The sequence below is a fragment of the Fusarium flagelliforme genome (assembly GCF_020744385.1).
Source record: "Fusarium flagelliforme strain FIESC 12 MPI-CAGE-AA-0113 chromosome Unknown B0J16scaffold_8, whole genome shotgun sequence".
NCBI lineage: Eukaryota > Fungi > Ascomycota > Sordariomycetes > Hypocreales > Nectriaceae > Fusarium > Fusarium flagelliforme.
Genome location: NW_025763510.1, coordinates 391168 through 405473, shown reverse-complemented (window position 1 = coordinate 405473; position 14306 = coordinate 391168). Strand labels below are relative to the sequence as shown.

Genomic DNA, 14306 nt, shown 5'->3' with positions numbered 1-14306 from the left:
CCATGATAGTCACCCTAGGCCCACAATATGCTGTCCATCTCAACCTGTCATACGTTGAAGCGAGGTAACAAAGAAGCGCTTTCCAAGACACGGGAAGTTTTGAACCAATAACGAAGAGTATGATGTTAGCTCCTCACTTGTCGCGGGCCGAGCGCGGGAGATCTACCCCGACAACCAGCTTCAGCTTGTCGATCAATTAATTTGAGTTCCTGGCCGCTCTGGAGAGAAATGTCTATTGGCTCAGCATACAGGATTTGAGAATCAATAGTTCCCAAGTGTCAATTGAGACAGAAATGATCAGCGTCTTACAGATACACAGACTCAATAGATGTAACTTTTCGTCATTGATTGGATGTTACCCCAGACAAAGATGATCATCTGATCCACAACCCCGCCCGAACTCAGCTAAACGGTGATCCTCACGATGTGTTTGTATGCGGCGGGGTCTGAAAGCACACTGGTATTATCAATCCCGATGCGGTTTTTGGTGGTGGAATTTTCGTTTGCCGATGCGTCTCGGCTCTCCAACGTACTCTGTCTCCTTGAGTTGTGGTTGCTTGATGCTACACATATGTGCAGTACATCGATGGAACTGGAAGCAGGATTCTGAGACGACTGACCAAAGGCCCCAACAGACTGATCTCTCTCTTCAAGGCTAACGGTTAGGCGACAAGAATTACAAGTGACCTACTAACACACCCGGCTATAATTCATTTGCCAACTCTTGAACACCTGACTCGGGCAGGGCAAAAAAAAAAAAAGGAAAAAAAAAAAAGCTCATGTGGCATAGCGTTCCCAATGCCCCGTGGAAGGTGAAAGTTGCCATGCAGACCCGAACCCATCGTGCCGCACCTTGCGCATTCTCAATTGTTCTGGTGTCGCTCCCCGCCTATTTTGGCGATGCATGAATTCTGGAGGGGACAAATCAACTATAAAGCGCCAGTCGGAATCGGACCAATTGCCAGGGGCAGCCAGGGAGAGCAGTGTCTCCCCACCATCATCGATTTCTCTGAACTGATGTGACAGCTGAGTTTCTTTTACAATTGTCTGAATCATTTCTGAACTTGCCATAATGGCACAAGTTAGAACAGTTTGACCAAGCTTGTTTCTGTGTTCTTTGTCTACAGCAGGATGCGAAAGTAGAGTTTGGAGCACCCAATTCGATCTCTGCGTCTTCAAATGGAAAGATGCAGCCATAAGAAGGGCTGTGTTGCCTTCCAGGTTTTGCGCATTAATATCCAACTCAGGGTTTGATAGCAGTGATGTCAATGCATCTGAGTGCTCTTCCAACTCTGTTTCCAAAGACCGCACGAGCATAATAAGAGGAGTATCGTCATCATCATCGCGAACATTAATATCAATATTTGGATGGGCCAGTATCATGACCATCAGCCGCTCGTCCGAGGCTGTGGCGGCATCGTGGAGAGCAGTCAGACCTAGGAGGCCTCTTGCGTTGACGTTGACGTCTCCCTGCGCAAGAATCATTCCAACAGCTTTCAAGCTCCGGGCGTGAACAGCGACGTTCAATGCTCTCATTTCCCACCGATAGCGACAGTTAAGGTCCGAGTAGGGTATCAGAGCTAATGCAGCCCTCTCATTGTCATGGCCAAGTGCTATATCCAAAGCTGAACGACCCGTGAAGCCTGCTCCGGGATCAAGCTCAATATCTGACCACTGCAACAGCTCTTCAAGCACTTCGACATGTCCACCCTCAGCAGCAAGGCATGCGGCATTTCTGCCGGTTTCGTCCCTGTAATTTCGCTTTGCGTGATCTAACAACAGCCTAACGCATTTCTTGTGGCCATAATAGGAGGCAGCTAGAAGTGGAGTCCAGCATACCTCCTGGATCTTAATCCATCTATATTCGCAATCCGGATTGATGGATGACTGGTCGAGAAGAAGAGCAACTACGGTCTGCTTCCCGTATCTTGCCGCAATGTACAGAGGTGTCTGGCCTAGGATACCAGCCACGTTGGGGTCTGCCCCATGCCTGAGCAGAATTCTAACCATAACATGGTCTCCGTTCGCAGCAGCGATGACCAAGAGGCTGTCTTCTCTAGCGAGACGCTTTTCCTCTAATAAATCAATCTTCCCTTCGCTTTCTGTCCCCTCTTCTGACCTGGTATCGCTTTCCGTAGCCGGAAGTTCGTTTGAAGGAGAGGACTCAATCTCCGACTGGGAGGTTCGTAAAATATTGCGTACTGGCTGTTTCAGGTCATAATTATTGACTGAGATAAGCAGCTCCACCAGGGCATGACGCCCATCTCGGCAGGCATTTGAAAGTGCAGATGGAAGACCACCAAATATGTCTGTTGCAAGAAGGCTGATCGCTATGTTCGAGAGAGATTGGAGACTCGACAATCTCTCATCCTCATTAACATTGCCGTCGAGAACTTGTGCAACCCCGTCGGCTTCATTAGCGCGCTGGGAATGGTAGGTCCAATTGATGTCGGCATACCGCCAAAAGGGCGGCCACGTTGTTTCAATATCTCTGTTGAATTCTGGGGTCAAAGTCGCGAGAGATTTGAAGTTTATACAAAGTCGTGCCATTACTTCGCTGGCATTTGGGAACCATCGCGATTGATTGCGCTCAAAATATTCCTGTGCGGATTTGTGCACGAGCTTGACGATATCGCTTTGCTTATCAATGATTATGAGACCGGCGCAGATACCTGCCACATCTCCAATGTCTGGTATGTTCTCGTAATCGAGGGCTTCGCTGTCAGGTTCGACAGATAATGCATATGTCAGATCCTTGGTGTGAAGAGCTTCCCGGGCACAGACTATAATCATCAAAGCCTGTTTGGCAAGTGTTTCTGACTCTGGACCAAGTCCAGCAATCCTAGCCATAGAATCTTCATATGCGTTATCATAGGCATTTGAACCAGTCGCTAGCTTCTCGAGGGAGGGGCGTAACGCCCTGGGCGATTTCTTATGTTTTAAAGATCGCAGATGCAATTCTGCGAGAAGGAACCTTATTGAATCAGTGAAAAGGTTAGTACAAGGCGGGGACGCATACTTACATGCCTGTACTGGCTTCGGTTATTCCTTTGACTATCTCGTTTTGGAGAGATAAGTCTCTCCCAACAAACCTAGGCAATTGGAGCATTGAATCCTGTAAGAAATGATGGATATCTTCATCACTTGCTCGAATTTCAACTACCGTCGCTCCCCTCTTCGTAAACTGCTGCTGTATCTCTGGGATGTGACGTGATGTCAAGAACATATTGAGCTGACAGGTCCGCTGAAGTTTGAGAAGCCCAGAGATGAATGGCCGACTCACCTCTATGGGGAGCTCATCCAAAGCGTATACCAGTAGAGTGACTTTATCGAAAGAGTGGTATAGGGTTTCCAGCAGCTTTACTGTCTCGTCTCTCAATAGACCCTGTCGAGCGGCTCTCTTTCGATCACATTGAAAGCGGATGGCTTCGGGAATCGAAGGAGCCTGCTGGAGAGAGTTGCGGAGTAAACTGCTAAGAAGGCCTTGAACGTCCTGGTCCGCTGCTTGATACGTGCAGTACACATATGTGATGAGAATATCCGGGTTGTCCTGCGCCTGTTCCTGTAACGTTTCAACCACAATAGCCGTGGTAAAGGTCTTCCCACTGCCTGGGTCTCCCGGGCAGAACAAGGTTCGACCTCTCTGTTTCTCCCACTCTTGGTATTCAGCCATATTGAAGAGCCATCTTCGCGAGTTTGCTTGAAGCCGACTGATCAGGTGATTGTGCTGGGGAATATAGTCGGTCGAGCTTATCCAATCGAGCATTGATTGCTTTTGATCGCCCTCGTTTTGTCGAACGAGCTTAGCAACATTGTGACTTGTCGCTTGATCATTATAAGCATTTAAAAGGACAACGTTTGAGGTGATTCGAGCTCTCAAATCCATGATCTCTTGAGGTTCCCATTTCAGCCTCTTCCACAGTCTCTGTACTGCCTTGCCTTTCTGTGGCTTAGAGATGACGCTCCAGTTGTCCATCATTCTTTCCACATCCTTGAGAAGATCCTTACACGTTGTTAGGATCTGTGCGAAGTTGGCAGTCTGGTGGTCAGACATCTGGTCGATATTGGCGTGGGCATCTTGAATGACGATAGAAAGCGACCGGACATCGTCGCTGATACTCTTGAACTGGCTGGGCGCTCCCTTGAAGTCTTTGCGAATCTTACCAGCCAGTGTTAAAACGGCGAGAAAATCGCCAACTGAAAAACCAAAGCTCATCTTGAAGTTAGATTAGATGAGAAAGACAAATATGGGTTTTTTAACGCTGATTCTCAATATTCTCATTTAATGGTAAATCATAAAAGATACACAGCCGCACTAGGCTGACAGTAGGAGAGATGCCTTGGTGCCTAATGCCAATCTGGTAGTTTCCGTGACGATCCTTGTCCTGTACATTCAATGCTCTGTCACCTGTAGACTATTGAGATTGAGAGTCAATGTCGGAGTAAGGTATCAGAGCCAATAGTTAATTGGAATAAAAAAGTGTATTGTTCCCAGTTCCTTTTAATAATATGTCTATCTAGACCTGCCATATTTATTTATCTTCGGAAGCAGACCATAAATGCGACGAAGCAACATGCTCCTTTAAAGGGTACTTTTGCCCTGGTATACCGTAGAAGTTCTCACGGTAAGTGCCTCCAGGCACAGCGTAGTCATCCCAGAAGAGCCCTCTGCTTCGTAGCTCGGGGATCAGGAGATCAGAAATGTCCTTGAAGGATTGTGGGAAGAGAACATATCCCTACGATGCAGTTAGCAATAAGCAAGTCAACGATCATGTGATGAACATACAAAGTTAAAGCCGTCAACGCCAGCTTCAGCAACCCATTCCTCGAGGCTGTCTGCGACTTGGGCTGGTGTACCGACAAGCAATGGTCCGTTGCCACCAAGACTTACATGCTCTGCCACGGTGTGCTTGGTCCACTTCGAGTTGACGGGCGAGAAGCGAGCATAGCCCTCAACAGTAGATCTGATTGATTGTCAGCAGAATAAAGGCAACGAGATGGAGCGGGTTTCATACTTGACAGCATTGCTTTCCACTTGTCTGAGCTCCTCGTCATCACCGTACTGGTCGAGATCCATGCCAGTCCAGCCTCCAAACAGCGACAGCGCTCCTTCAAGCGAAGCATACTGCTTGTAATCGTCGTACTTTGCCTTTGCCTCCTCCTCGGTGCGTCCAAGAATGGGTGTAACCAGCGCAAGAACTTTAATGTTACTCGGCGTTCGGCCGAAAGTATCCTTGGCTGTCTGCCTAATCTCGGCAATGTTCTTCTTTGCCACGGCAGGAGCATGGGCCGATGTAAAGATTGCCTCTGCATGCTGAGCAGCAAAGAGCTTGCCAGCCTTTGATGCTCCAGCTTGCAGCAGGAGAGGCGTGCGCTGGGGACTGGGGTTCACGATGTGAGGGCCGGCGACGTTGAAGTACTTGCCCTTGTGCCCAATCTCTCGCACGCGCGATGGGTCGGTGTAGATACCTGCCTCGCGATCTAGCCTGACGGCGTCGTCGCGCCAAGAGGACTGGAAGAGCTTGTACATGACTTCCAAGTACTCCTCAGCGATGGCATATCGTTCATCGTGCTGACAGATGTTAGTTATTGTTTGGAGTTTGTGGATCATCATTGGGCGGCTGTACGCTTAGCTGTTCTTGTCGGCCAAGGTTACGAGCGGCAGAGTCCAGGTAGCTTGTGACGATCTACGCACGGTCAGCACTGGTCATTGTTTAGTGATGCTTATCTTCTCATACGTTCCAGCCAACTCTGTTCCAATGCGTTAGCTTGTAGTCTAATAACAGAGCGATTGATGTTTTCAGCTTAAGGGCCACGGACCTTCCTTTAGTCAAGTGGTCAAGTGTCGACAGCCTTCGGGCCAGGTGAAAAGGCTGCTCGTAAGTTGTTGAGACTGTGACGCCGAAGCTGATGTTCTTTGTCACAGCGGCCATGGCCGGGATGATCGACAGCGGTTCCGTGACAGGCCACTGAGCTCCTGAAATGATAGCAGGGTCAAGGGACTTCTTGTAGACGTCATATCCGCCTGTTCACATTCAGTCAGAGGATCTCGAAACTGCATTTTCGGATAGCTTTACCTAGGACATCTGCAATGAATACGCCGTGGAACTTGGCCTCCTCGAGCAGTTTGGCGAGGTCTGTCCAGTGCTCGATGTCGGTGAACCGCCATGACTGATCGTCAGGGTGACGCCAGAGCCCAGGCGACTGGTGGCCACTACCTGTTAATCCCTCATCAGTATGCTACGCTACTCGCCGAGGCAAGCAAAGACTTACACATCTCAACGAAGGCATTGAGAATAAGGCTCTTCTTGCCCTCCTTGGTGTTCTCTTGCGCAGACATTTAGGCGGATGGTTTTTTGTTGAGTAAGGAATGATCCAGGTAGTTGATTTGTTGAAGTTTGAAGCTATGCAACTCATAGTGAAGATCTTATACAGTCTTTTAGTTTACGCGGATTGCCGAATCATTGACTCCTCACGATCCGGCAATTGACGCAGGCCCGCTTTTGATATCGATTCCACGAATGTGCACTGGTGCGAATTGCGTGATGTGTGGTAATCTGCAGCATCGCCATTTTGGGTCGTCACGCCATTTGATTCGTATCTTGCATAAGCTCTTAATGCTATTGCGACATACATGGTTACGACGTCCACTAAAGCCCGCTAAGTTAGTCTCGGCGCGATCATCAAAATAAAACAAAGCCTCGGAGCAAAGCCGAGATAATTGACTTAATGTCGCTTTAAATGTCCTACTCGCTATTATTCCCTTGTAAAAACAAACGCAAAACCATAAACAGCGCAATATGATTACTTGGTGGTTGAATCGTGGCCAGAAGGCAGTAACGCATCTCTTGAGGTCAAAGAGCCAGAGTAAACCGGCAGCTCCCACGAAAGCCGAGGACGATTATATTGTTCCGACGACACAAAAAGCAGTCCTTCTGTACGGCGCCCACCAGCCTTACCAATTGGTTGAGAATCACCCTGTGCCAGCGGATTTGCAGAGCGATGAGGTTCTCATAGAAAACAAAGCCGTGGGCTTGAACCCAATTGACTGGAGAGGACCGTAAGTAATGCAGGAAATTCTACCAAACATCCAGAAACTGAACATATTTCAGAGACTTCGGTTTTGGCATACCCGATCTTCCGCAGGTCGCGGGTAGAGAGCTTAGTGGACTCCTCGTCCGGACTGCAGATGACCGTTCCGGCTGGGCAAAAGGCGACCGAGTAAGTGACACCTCCAAGTCCTCCAAAAACAGATACTTACATTAGGACAGGTGATTGCTATATCAACAGACTACCGTGATAGTCGCAAGGGCGCTTATCAAGATCATGTTGTGGCCAAGAGCTACAATATTGTGCGGCTCCCTAGTCATGTGTCTTTCGAGCAAGGATCAACTATCGGCGTCGCCTTTGTCACAGCAGCCGTTGCACTCGGCATTTGTCTCGGTGTAGACTTCACGGCTGTCGATGACGGTCCGGATATCCGGCAAGTCGTGGACGGCTTGAACGTTGACTCTCTTCCTAAAGATGTCCACAAGGAGATTGCCCAGCAGATTCCATCGAAAGATCGCCCAGAGCCCGGAGACTGGTTCATCATCTGGGGAGGTAAGCGCAGCAAACGTTCCATCAATGGCCATAGCTAACGTCTTACAGGCTCATCGACATCAGCAATACTCAGCGCCCAACTAGCAAAGCTCGCCGGGCTGAGGGTCGCAGTTGTGCTTGACGCAGAAAAACACGGCTCAAGGCTGTATGACGAACACTCCATCAAACCAGATCTTGTGATCGACAGTCATGATCCCCAGAGAGCTATTGAGATCATTCGGTCCTGCACAAGAGGCAGCAAGAGGTTCGGACTGGATACGAGAGGCAAAGAGACAACGAGCTTCCTGATCGATGCCCTCTGCGACAGTCCAACCATCGCAGAGCAGCCTCAGAGACCTGACAACAGCACGTCTGACACTAGTGAGAGCTTGCTGCCACGGCATGTTCACATTGTCGCTCTGTGCTCGGCTCCGAAGATCCAGCGCAGTGATCTCACACTGCACACGATCCCGATCAAGCTCTTCCATGAAAGTCCGGAAGTAGGTAAGGCATTAACGACGTGGCTTGGAAGGCTACTCCAGAACAACGCTGTTGCGTATCCTACGATCGCCGGCGTTGGCAATGGCTTGTCGAGCATCAACGCCAGCCTTGACAAAATGAGAAGAGGCGAGATCAGCGGTGGCAAGATGGTTGTGAAGCTATAGAATAGGTAGAGCTATCAACGTCATAGAGAATCTGAAACTTCTTGAGAGGATTGTCCTTGAGCTTAATGGTGTTTGAAGAGTGTGAAGACCATGTTATCTTCGATCAGAGCGACCGCTGAAGAGCCATGGCTACGCTAATTGACTCCCGGTTCACAAGGAATTATTCAAGGGATCACCACGAACGTCAGGTCGCCATGCAGCTTTCGGGATCAAAAAGTCTACAATAGTATATTGGTGCCTGGGCGACGAGGTAATGGAGAGAAACATGGGATGAACGCAACGCGGCTTGAGATGGAGATATAGGCTTGTATTTCTTGGCAGTAGTTTGGGGTAACAGCTATCTACTTGAAGGTCGCTAATTACAAGGCAGCATGGCGGACCTACTCGTTGCTGGACTTGACCGTCGTGGAGCCCTCGACCTTAACATCCTCGCTCGAAGGGGTGCTGGTCCCATCAACATCGGAATCATACGGAGCATTGCCAAAGTGCTTAATAACAGACCAAGCAGGGAGGATTGACACAGCCCAGAGTGCAAGGTTGAAGTAGACACCTCCAACACGGGCCATGACGGGGATGGACGAAGTGCCGTAACTGATCGCTTGCCATGCTGACTCTGTGCCACGAAGCAGAGCAGCGTACCGCACAATCTCTTCTTCGTCAGAGGCCAAGTTCTGAACGACAAAGTAGCTGTAAATGGACGGTCAGTTCTGACGGCGCAGGTGTGTTGAGTTGACTTACAGGAAGAGATAATTCAGCTGGAAGCCGAAGGTAAGGAAGACGAATATAGCAAACGCTGCACCAAAGCCGGGACTGGACCAGTCATAGGTGGGCTGAGATACGTTGAAGCGGGTGACGAGGACGGTTGCCCAGGTCCACCATCCGCCCTGGAGGATGATAAGAACCCAGAATGAGCCTCTAGCTCGGCGCTTCAGCGGAACTGATGTTCGGTCGAGCCAAGCCTGATCTGTTAGCGAAGTTCAGTGTGTATTGACGAATAGGTCAAGACATACCCCGAGAATATTGCCACCGATCACAGCGACAATACCAGAGACGAAGGAGCCGAGTGCTCGAGCTCGTACTGTGAACCATACTGGAGACGATTGTCAGCAGGCTTCTGCAAGAAGCAGCATTGGTAACATACAAGATAGATATGTGAAGAAGACCGCTTCGGAGAAGACGACTGATCCGATGTAGAGCACGATGAGAAGAAACTTGGTTGTAAAGAAGAGGCGGGTTATCTTCTTGGTCTCGAGCCAAGGGTTGTTGATGATCGACAAATCAACCTTGACACCATCTGTGCGTTCAACCTTTTCGGGTGGGCTCAAAAATAGAGCAAACAGCGGTCCTGAAGCTTGCATGGCGATAAATATAAGGAATACGGTATACGAAACCTGGCCAGCCTCGTTGCGTTCAGCGTTGAGACCAAGATTAATAGCACCACCGATAATCTGGCCACTCAAACGGTATGTAAGCCAGTAGCCGAGAGCTTTGCCTTTATTCCATGGCTCAGGATACGCAATGGCGATTGCCGCTTCGGCCATCCAGAAGACGCCGGCCGAGATGCCGCAGAGCGCAGCTCCTAGGATGACCAGCCACTCGGTACCGAAGCGGTTATTGGTGTACAGCCCAGCAGCATAAGGGGCGTACCCAAGGCTGCGGTGGTCAGTATAGGTTCCTGCCGGCTCTACAGATGGAGCACTTACGTTCCAAAGATGAGAGCTCCCTTGATGCCAATGTAGTGGACGAGGACACTGCCGCCATAGCAACTGAGGACCATGAGGCAGAAGGTCAGGGCGTTGGCCGTGTTTACCAAGTACGGCTCTTGGGCTCCTCCGGCACCTAAGGAGTTCATTGCAGTCCAGATACCCGGTGCAGCAAGGTTGCAAAGACCCAAAATGGTCATGTTGTAAAAGGTCGACCGGTACCACTTGACTGTAATAGATGAGCTTATGTTGACAATCGTAGACAGCTTAACTAAACAAACCTGGGTATTGCCCCGGCTCATGGCCAGATGCATTTTCGCTTGACATGTTGAATCTGATGTTGGTTGTGGAATCAAGTGCAGCAAGAGCGGAAGGTTTCTAGTGGTTGATGAATCCCAGAAATCGGGTAGCCATTATGTCCAGTTATAGAAATATTCGATCGGCATGTGGCAGACTCATTGGCGTCCAATGTTCATGGCTTGATGATCCAGACCCAGCACGCCATATATTCGGGATCTGCTAGTGATACTACTCTGCTAGTGATACTACTCGAGTCTGCTAGTGACTACTCGGGGTCTACTAGTGATACATGTCGTGATAAGATGACCGGCAAGATTACCGGCAATGCGTACTTAGTAACCCAGCACTTTTCAAGCACGCCATAGATTGCCTTTTTGCGACGATGTGTTGGGGTTGATTGGCATGATGTGATCGACAGGGGTGGGCACGCCATGATGTCCACGGCCTGGTCTAGCTAGATTAATAACTAAATCGGCTACATTATCGACTTCACTACAAATGCCTCATATCAATCGGAAACACAGTGACGAATTCTAAAATCTCAATCTTATAACTTGATAATTTACAATGGGTGACGCTTCTGATTTAATCGAGTCCCGGCACGATGCAGCCGGGGACAGCAACTTGGGCGCATTGAATGGCTTGCCCGTCGGGCTACAGAAGCCGTCAGAGCCGCAACAATATGTCAATCCTCGAGCAAAGATCCCTTTGATAGACAGATACATTGATGAGCCGCGACCATTGCGAGTCGCTGTCATTGGTGGTGGCCTGTCAGGGATCCTTGCCGGAGTTCTGTTACCCGAAAAGGTCCCCGGCATTCAACTTTCAATCTACGACAAGAACTATGACTTTGTAAGGCTCTCTTAATACTCTACCGTCGTGTAAATCATTTTTAACATCGCTTAGGGAGGAACATGGCTCGAAAACACATATCCAGGAGTGCGTTGCGATATTCCCTCGCACGTCTACCAGTCAACATTTGCTCCCAACGAGAAATGGTCTGACGAGTTTGCGCCCGGTGCAGAAATCCGTGACTACTGGCAAGGCGTGGCCAAGAAGTACAACGTCTATCAATACGCTAAATTCGGACACCACGTCAAGAGCATTGACTGGAACTCCGAGGAATCGACGTGGACGTTGACGCTGCACAGGCGGGATCAGTCAGAGCAGACTACCACGACTGTACTAGAGACAGCCGACGTTGTCTTGACTGCCACTGGACGGTTTAATGCGTGGAAACTACCAGACTACCCTGGTATCTCCGAGTACCAAGGCCTCCTCAGACACGCCCAGAACTGGGACCCTGCGACAGATCTGAAAGGCAAGAAAATTGCCGTGATTGGTAACGGAGCCAGTGGCATACAGCTTGTTGCGAATGTGCAGAAGAGCGCAGGGCACCTCGATCACTACGTCCGAGGAAAAACATGGATTGCCAATTCCTGGGCCGGCGATGACCGCACACTTGAGCCACAGCCGATTCCAGAGGATCTCAAGGCTACCTTCGAAGATCCGGAAGCATACCTGAAGTTCCGGAAGACTACCGAGGATAAGTACTGGCGCGGCTTCGACGGCTTCATTCGCAACTCGGATACGAGCAAGCAACTCAAGGCTCGGTTCATTGACATCATGAAGAAGAGGCTCGCCAAAAAGCCCGAGCTCCTTGATGTCATTGTGCCGGACTTCTCACCCAACTGCCGACGTCTGACTCCAGGGCCTGGATATCTGGAAGCCATCGCCGAGGACAACGTGGACTATATCACAACGCCTATCGCGCGATTCACCGTCACCGGCATTGAGACGACTGATGGCGTGCAACGTGATGTCGACGCCATCTTTTGTGCTACTGGCGCAAACCGCGACATGATTCCTGCCTTCGAGATCCGCGCAAACGGAACCTCCATCGGCGATGTATGGGGCAAAGAAAAAGGTCACGGCTTCCCCTACACTTACTTGGGAGTGGCTACCCCCGGATTTCCGAACCTGTTCTTCCTCGCTGGCCCGCACGGCACAGGACCATCCGGGACAGTACCCCACTCTGCCGAGACGCAGCTCGCATACTTTGCCAAGATCCTGCGCAAGATATCCCGAGAGGGCATCAAGTCCATCGTAGCATCAAAGAAGGCCGCCGATGACTTCTTGGAGTATGCAGACTCCTTCTTTGCCTCTACTACACTGTCGGAGAACTGCAGCTCTTGGTACAACGGCGGACAACCTGGTGGACGCATCCATGGCGTGTGGCCGGGGAGTGCTACTCACTTGACCATCGTTCGCCGAGAACCACGCTGGGAAGACTTCGAGTACGAGTACTTGGCTGGTGGTGGTAATCGTTTCCAGTGGTACTTTGGAAATGGGTGGACGCGGAAAGAGCAGGATCGGGATGCGGACATGACACCTTATCTGCATGAGCCAGGCAAGGTCGACCTTAAGGATGTCCATGAGAGTTGGTGGAGTGTGCCTTGAGTAATAGTGATTTTAATTGATATACAATATTAAATAGTATCTAGGTATGAATTAATTCTTCTTAGATTAGTGTAAGTCACTCTAGTGGTAGGCAAATTTAGGATCTTGTCCCATGTTCTCTAACTTAGGTGATGATCATTGACCGAGATAGGTAGCTCTACCAAGGCATGACGCCCCTCTCGGCAGGCCTTTAGAAGTGCAGAGGTAAGGCTATCATACATATCTTTGTCCGGTACACTAGATCACCCATGCCATCCCCAAAACCCGGAGCAGAAGCTAAATGTCCAGTAACGACAGACGTGCTCGAGTATAAGATACAAAGTCTCAGTGAAATCTGTGGCCATCCCCCTACAGCAAGAAGAAGTCAAAAGCCCCAAGAAGCGAGGAATTGGTGCCCTTTGCGTTGGAGATAATTAGAGATCAATATGGTCTGCAGTCTATCAGCAAGTTACTCTTCCAAAGTTACAGACAGTCAACTTACTCCCGTACTTGTGGCTACATCCGCAAACAACCTTGATGTCGCTACCACCGTTGAGGTTGGAGAATGAGTTGCAGCCGCATGATTTGCAAGCTCCGTAGCCTTGGTCGACGAGCTGGGGGCCCTGGAAGACAGCCATTGCGTTCTCTTGTCCAAAATGTAATGAAGTAGTAATTTCAGTAAGAGTGGTCTCTTCTTTGCTGACTGAGGTAGCTTGAAGAACATTCAGCTTTGAAGCGGGCGCGCGGGGTTTATATCTTGCTCAACGCAGCACCCTCCAACCATATTTTCTCTTGAGCCGCATTATCTCACATGGCAGATGATCAACAGACGGCGAGCAACTCAGTGGCCAATAAATGGTTCCAGACAAGGTCATGTCTTGAGGCATTTTTAAAAGGTGTTGTATCTGGCTGACATTGGAGGGCAACCTTGAGACAAGGCTCGGCTACTCACGGCAGTGTTTGGCTGGGCGACGGTGGAAATGAGGCTCTACTGTCATGGATAGTCACATTCATCGGTGTTTAGAATTGAAAATGAGGCTCTGTATTACGCAATCCTCATCGCTCAGATGCAGACATAAGCTCGGACAAATGGACCTGCCAAAACTGATATTAGGCTGAAGTTCAACTACACCCTCAGACTTTAAGCAAGCCAAATTAACCTATCATCAACGTAGTTGGACCACCATTTTCCACTCACTACCATCTTACGTTCTTAAGTAGTAGATTTATTCAAAAGCCCACAGTTCAAAAGGTCTGTCTGGAGCGCAGTGACATGGACGCCGCCTAGCTCTGAACTAATTTAACCACGTCAGGAAGCAGCACCCGGTGTGGCTTACGAAGCCGTCGATATTCTTCCAATGACATCAGGACCTTGATTGTTTGTATGAAAAGCTAGATAAAACGACTCAACCAGAATGGGACAGCCATAATACACTGTCGTTAAAACTATTAAGTACCGGGAGACTGTAGCCTATAGAGAATCCTACAAAGAGGAGTATATAGAATTTGAAGGTTTTAGATAGAAGACCTCGGACTCTAACCATGTTGTAATAGTGTTGTAGGTAAGAAAATACTGCGACTCTGTAGGGTAGGTAACTAAGAAGGCGACCTTATGGCA

General features: G+C 49.4%; 5 protein-coding genes across 5 annotated transcripts; 2 read left to right on the top strand and 3 right to left on the bottom strand.

Moving 5' to 3' along the window:
* Positions 1–861: 861 nt before the first annotated feature.
* Positions 862–4216, bottom strand: B0J16DRAFT_405639 (uncharacterized protein; the record flags this gene model as incomplete). Its single annotated transcript, XM_046132907.1, has 3 exons — positions 862–2073; positions 2248–2974; positions 3024–4216. Coding segments are annotated over 3 exons (3132 nt in total), but the record flags the coding sequence as incomplete, so codon positions are not given.
* A 271-nt stretch (positions 4217–4487) lies between these two features.
* Positions 4488–6401, bottom strand: B0J16DRAFT_293311 (luciferase-like domain-containing protein). The gene is made up of 8 exons (XM_046124363.1): positions 6274–6401; positions 6078–6218; positions 5821–6025; positions 5739–5751; positions 5628–5687; positions 5016–5572; positions 4787–4964; positions 4488–4736 (listed from the first exon to the last, which is right to left on the bottom strand). Exons 1-8 carry the CDS (start codon positions 6338–6340, stop codon positions 4533–4535), a joined length of 1425 nt encoding a protein of 474 aa, XP_045977604.1. The 5' UTR covers positions 6341–6401; the 3' UTR covers positions 4488–4532.
* Positions 6402–6745: 344 nt separating this feature from the next.
* On the top strand, positions 6746–8246 carry B0J16DRAFT_365092 (chaperonin 10-like protein; the record flags this gene model as incomplete). The annotated part of the gene is made up of 5 exons (XM_046129989.1): positions 6746–7060; positions 7113–7221; positions 7272–7602; positions 7651–8081; positions 8124–8246. The coding sequence occupies exons 1-5, from the start codon at positions 6801–6803 to the stop codon at positions 8244–8246; spliced, it is 1254 nt and encodes a 417-aa protein (XP_045977603.1). The 5' UTR covers positions 6746–6800.
* A 350-nt stretch (positions 8247–8596) lies between these two features.
* On the bottom strand, positions 8597–10276 carry B0J16DRAFT_405624 (uncharacterized protein; the record flags this gene model as incomplete). The annotated part of the gene is made up of 6 exons (XM_046132906.1): positions 8597–8933; positions 8985–9205; positions 9257–9336; positions 9388–9899; positions 9950–10178; positions 10231–10276. 6 exons carry the CDS (start codon positions 10274–10276, stop codon positions 8627–8629), a joined length of 1395 nt encoding a protein of 464 aa, XP_045977602.1. The 3' UTR covers positions 8597–8626.
* Positions 10277–10816: 540 nt separating this feature from the next.
* On the top strand, positions 10817–12802 carry B0J16DRAFT_405621 (uncharacterized protein; the record flags this gene model as incomplete). Its single annotated transcript, XM_046132905.1, has 2 exons — positions 10817–11101; positions 11156–12802. 2 exons carry the CDS (start codon positions 10817–10819, stop codon positions 12707–12709), a joined length of 1839 nt encoding a protein of 612 aa, XP_045977601.1. The 3' UTR covers positions 12710–12802.
* Between the last annotated feature and the right edge of the window lie 1504 nt (positions 12803–14306).